Raw genomic sequence first — 4,970 nt, forward strand, 5'->3', positions numbered from 1 at the left:
ACACACGCACGTGCATGCGTACACGCACACGCACACGCACACACACACACACACACACACACACACACACACACACACACACACACACACACACACACACACACACACACGTAACGAGGAGCGGTTGGCAAGACTGTTCACAGCTATGAGAAGGTCATTGCCTTGGGCAGTCAATAATGGTGAGCTTTTGTACGCGCCAGTAGTTACTAGCTCACATTGTTGCCTGTTTACATTTTTTGCCTGGTTCTGGTTTGGCACCTCCAGGAGACACACACACACACACACACACACACACACACACACACACACACACACACACACACACACACACACACACACACACACACACACAGGCAAAACAATTGTTAATTTAAGTCTAGGTGTAAAGATCTTACACTCTGTGAGTTAAATTAAGGATTTTACCTTGAGCCATATCCTTTGACCCTTAATGCATTAAAATTCACACATGCAATGCACTCTCACACACCCTATTTTGTAATAATAAAGTCCTCAGTGTACGGACCTGTTTAACCTTTTCATTCTGACTGCACAGATGTGTTCTTATACTGTACTGTAGCAACACTCTTTTTTCCAATGGTGGAAAGTACATTTGCTCAAGTAGGCTACTTTTGAGGTGGCAACCCACCTGAAAATGTATTTTCTGTTTATTAAAGAGAGACGAGGAGAGCCCTGTTACGAAAAAAAAAAACAATATAGCAATGATTAATATCAGAATCTAACAAAGACCGTAAAACTCTCACTTTATGGAAGCGTATTGCTGCCATGTCAGGAAAAGGTAATACAAAAAGTTGTGATGCCTTATCCCATCATAACGTGATCAAGTCATAACGTGATACGTATCCCGATAAAACTAGATAATTACCTAATTAACCCGTATTGCCTACACTACCATTTAAGAAAAATCTGTGAACTTCTTCCACCACTGCTTGGTTCATACATTTCTACACATTCACACCTGGGAGCTGCCCGTGATAAGTGCAGCCTCCTAATGTTGTTTACAAAGCAGCTCCACTGTAACCTGACCCTGCCAGAGGTGGCGGTATTGAGTAACCAGGTTCCTCAAGACAGCTACATCTGAGATCGCTCAAGGGGTTGAGCTAACACCGTACTGCTCCCGGTACGGACCAATCAGCGTGAGCTAAGGGCGTGATCTGGGCAAAAACGGATGTGACGCCATATAGACGCGTCTGTTGTTTTGTAGTTTCTTCACTAGTCAACATGGCCGCTACCATGAGCAACACCGATATGACGATAGATGCTGCAATAACATTAGTTATTTCTCAACTGGACAATATTTCTTCTTTGAAAGAAGAGCAAAGTTTGGCACTGAAGGCTTTTCTGCGTGGAAAAGATGTTTTTGCTCTCCTCCCGACTGGCTTCGGCAAGAGTTTAATTTACCAACTAGCTCCACTGGTAGCGAAAGAACTGGGGACGAAGCCGAAGCCTATATTGATCGTCGTATCTCCTTTGACTGCCCTCGTAGCAGATCAAATCAAAGAGGCTACGAATCTGGGACTCTATGCTGCGCAACTCGTAGATAATGCAGCACACACCGACATCCTCGACGGCCGATGTCAGCTGGTCTTTGGTAGCCCGGAGACGTGGTTACTGGAAGATAAATGGCGTGATATGCTTTCCTCACAAGTGTATCGTGAAAACCTACTGGGCATTGTCGTCGATGAAGTTCACGTCGCATACAAATGGTAAGCTAAACGCCGTTAAATGGCTGTATAGTGTAATTGTTACACTACACATACACTGTAATGTTAAACTGTAAAACAAAACAGAGCAGCGTGTTACGGTTACAGTAGTTCAAAGACGAAGTGTTGTAACATTTATGTTTTATTTAGGTCAAACATTATATTTTAAACAATAAGCTAACACACACAAACAGACCAAATGTTAAACACAGATCTTACTGTAACTGTATTGTTGTAATGCAACTATGCACGTTACTATTGCTGCTACCTAGACTCAATGTAGGATTTCTTTTTCTTTCAACCAGGGGACTGGGAGCAAACGGAAAGCCAGCCTTCAGAGAAGCCTTTTCCAGGCTGAATGAACTAAGATCCATAGTCAAAGAAGGTGAGTTTTGAAACACAGTAATGCTACATGATTTAATACATGATTAATTAATATCAATCCATAAAAGGGGGCTGCATTGTGCTGCTACCTGAGGGGGTTAATGTTGGGGGGGGGGGGGGGGGGGTTGTGTGTGCATTGGGCTGGTTAGGTTAATCCCCCTATTTTTAATGTTAGGGGGAGGGGTGTGTTGTGCTGGCAACTTGGGCAGGCTGTTAACCCCCCTGTTTAGCCAGGTTAGGGGGAGGGGTGTTTACACTACAGGTACAGGAGCAGATCATAGAAGTTGGTGCTGTCCAAGTGTAGTTATTTGTCATGTAAAGAAAATACAGTATGATATGTGGAAATGTCAGTCTTTACCTGAAGCTACCCGATAACATAAATAACCTAATTATTTCCCCTTTATAACACTATAGAAAGTGTAGCCTACAGCAGTTCTTCATTAATGCTTCTTTGCTGATATATGTGCACTTATTGTCTTTCAGGTTTACCTGTTTTAGCGTTGACAGCATCTGCTGATAACAAGAACAGAGGCCGTGTGACCAGGATGCTGAATATGGAGGAGGCAACTCTCGTGACTGTTAGCCCAAACAGGAGAAACATCCGGCTGGGACTGAGTCGGGTTCCTGCTGATAACTTGAACTGTATGGACTGGGTAGTAAAGGAGGTCAAAGATAAGGGTCTATCAATGTCTCCCATCATAATCTATTGCAGAACACTGAAGTTAGTTGGGAGAGTGTTCACCTATCTTAAAGCAGAATTGGGAGAAGATGCTTGGGTTAACAGAGACCAGGATCAGAAGGCTGAGAACCACCTTATAGGAATTTTCCACAGCAACACACTGTCAAAGTACAAAGACAGAGTTTTGGCCTCCTTTAGTGGAGAGGGAGAGGGGAGCTGCCGAGTGGTTGTTGCAACAACAGCTCTTGGGATGGGCTTGAATTTCCCTAATGTTTCTCATGTTGTAATGTATGGTTTGCCAGAGGATGTTGAAGACATTGTTCAAAAAGTTGGAAGGGCTGGCAGAAATGGGTTACAGTCACATGCAATTTTGTATGCTATAAAAAAAACTGTAAGTGCTGGTCCAGAAGTGAAAGAACTGATACACACTGGCACTAAGAGCTGCTTTAGAAAAGCACTGTACGGCCATTTTGAAAACCAGCCAACAAGTGTAGAGCCAGGGCATGTCTGCTGCAGCTATTGCCACTCTGTATGTTCATGTGCAGGTGAAGATTGTGACGAGCCTAGCCCCAAACATGAGGTAATAGAACAAGATGCTGGCATGCAAGGGAAATGTAGAGTGGTAACACAAGAGGACAAATCTCTTATCGGGGAAATGTTAGAGGAGTATATGAGTTGTTTAGAAAAAGACACAGCACATGTCTACACTAGCAAGTCAGCATGTACTGGTTTCAGTGCTGAGCTCATTGATGCAGTAGTAGAACGCTGCACACACATATTTGACTTGTCTTACATTCTTAGAAACCTTCCCGTATTCAGAAAAAAACATGCAAGAGAAATTCTGCTAATCATCAATGAAGTCTTTGGTGACATTGAGGATGTAGAGCCTTCTTCTCAAGAGGATAGCTTCACTGAGCCAGACATCGATTATACAGGGTATTTTGATGAAGATGATGAGGACTTTGAGATTGGAACACAGCACAGCAGCTCAGAATCGTCTGACGAATAAGCAGTTGGCCATTAAAGGCTCTTATAAGACTCACATTGGTTGTCAATTAAAGCTGTGGAATATTTAGTTGACTGAATGCTCATGATTAAAATGGTTTTGTATGTAATTTGAACATAAGCAAGTGATTAAAAGTTTGTCGCTGCAAAAAATCTGGTGTCGTTTCTTTTCCAGGTATGCAAATATATCACTTTTAGATTGATAACCTTTTATCACAAAATAAGTACATCATTGTTTTACATCTGTCCTGGTACTGTATGTCACCCTTTTCACTATGCATGATGACTCTTAATCCCTGCTTTTCTCCCCCATGTTAAAATTGATTGTTTCAAATCATTAGGCTATAGAGGCATTGATCAGTTTGCCATTTTACACATGGGATCCAACTTTGATACTGTACAAACATGTTATGATGTTGTTTTAGAAAGTAAACATGAACTATAAGTGAGGCAAATTAAAATATTTATTTATAAAAAAACAACTAAATGCTATAGTTGCGCATACTCAGGTAGGGGAAAATCACAACAATATATATATAACAGGATTATAAAAACAATACAACATGCGTAGCCTATATTCAATAGGGTCCTAACTATGTACACTCTCATATCCCTTTCAAGTACCCTTTGTTAAACAGTGCAAATTCGAGATACATATTTTCTGTGTGTGAAAGTAATGAGAAAAATAAAGATGCACTTGGTCCAGTCATTGATGAACAGCAACAGTGAATTATTGCAACATTTTTGACTACTTGGCAGGAGTTATTGCACAGACTTTTATAGCACAATGAGATTTACGTTATCTAAAGTGTATCGTGGACATGTTGAAAGACTGTAAGGCTATATTATTGACTGACTCAGACTCAAGAGTAAAACGCTTTAACGCTGAGAGGAGAGTTTGGTGACCACAGGCAGGATGCCTCAGGTGACGTCGGTGTTTCTGCTGTAGCGGTAGCCGTTTCTGGAGGTCTTCTGTCTTTGTCCTCTTTTTCCCATCGCCTTAAAATGGAAAAATCGTCTTCCATTCTTTGAAGCAAGCGAAGACATGACCAAACATGCGACACGATACGGAGGGGTCTTTAAACAGTGTTAAAGCTAACGCTATCAGGCGTTCGTTAATACTTGTTTCGTTTGCAGGCTGAGGCTTATCAAATATCTTCCTTGTACCCGTTAAAATACCT

The 4,970-nt window shown here is 41.6% G+C and overlaps 1 protein-coding gene across 1 annotated transcript; it reads left to right on the plus strand.

The window, feature by feature from the left end:
* Positions 1 to 1,239: 1,239 nt before the first annotated feature.
* Positions 1,240 to 3,793, plus strand: LOC311061726 (putative ATP-dependent DNA helicase Q1; the record flags this gene model as incomplete). Its single annotated transcript, XM_084080416.1, has 3 exons — positions 1,240 to 1,724; positions 2,027 to 2,106; positions 2,589 to 3,793. 3 exons carry the CDS (start codon positions 1,240 to 1,242, stop codon positions 3,791 to 3,793), a joined length of 1,770 nt encoding a protein of 589 aa, XP_083936542.1.
* Between the last annotated feature and the right edge of the window lie 1,177 nt (positions 3,794 to 4,970).

The sequence above is a fragment of the Gymnoscopelus microlampas genome (genome assembly GCF_963454915.1).
Source record: "Gymnoscopelus microlampas genome assembly, chromosome: 15".
Classification (NCBI taxonomy): domain Eukaryota; kingdom Metazoa; phylum Chordata; class Actinopteri; order Myctophiformes; family Myctophidae; genus Gymnoscopelus; species Gymnoscopelus microlampas.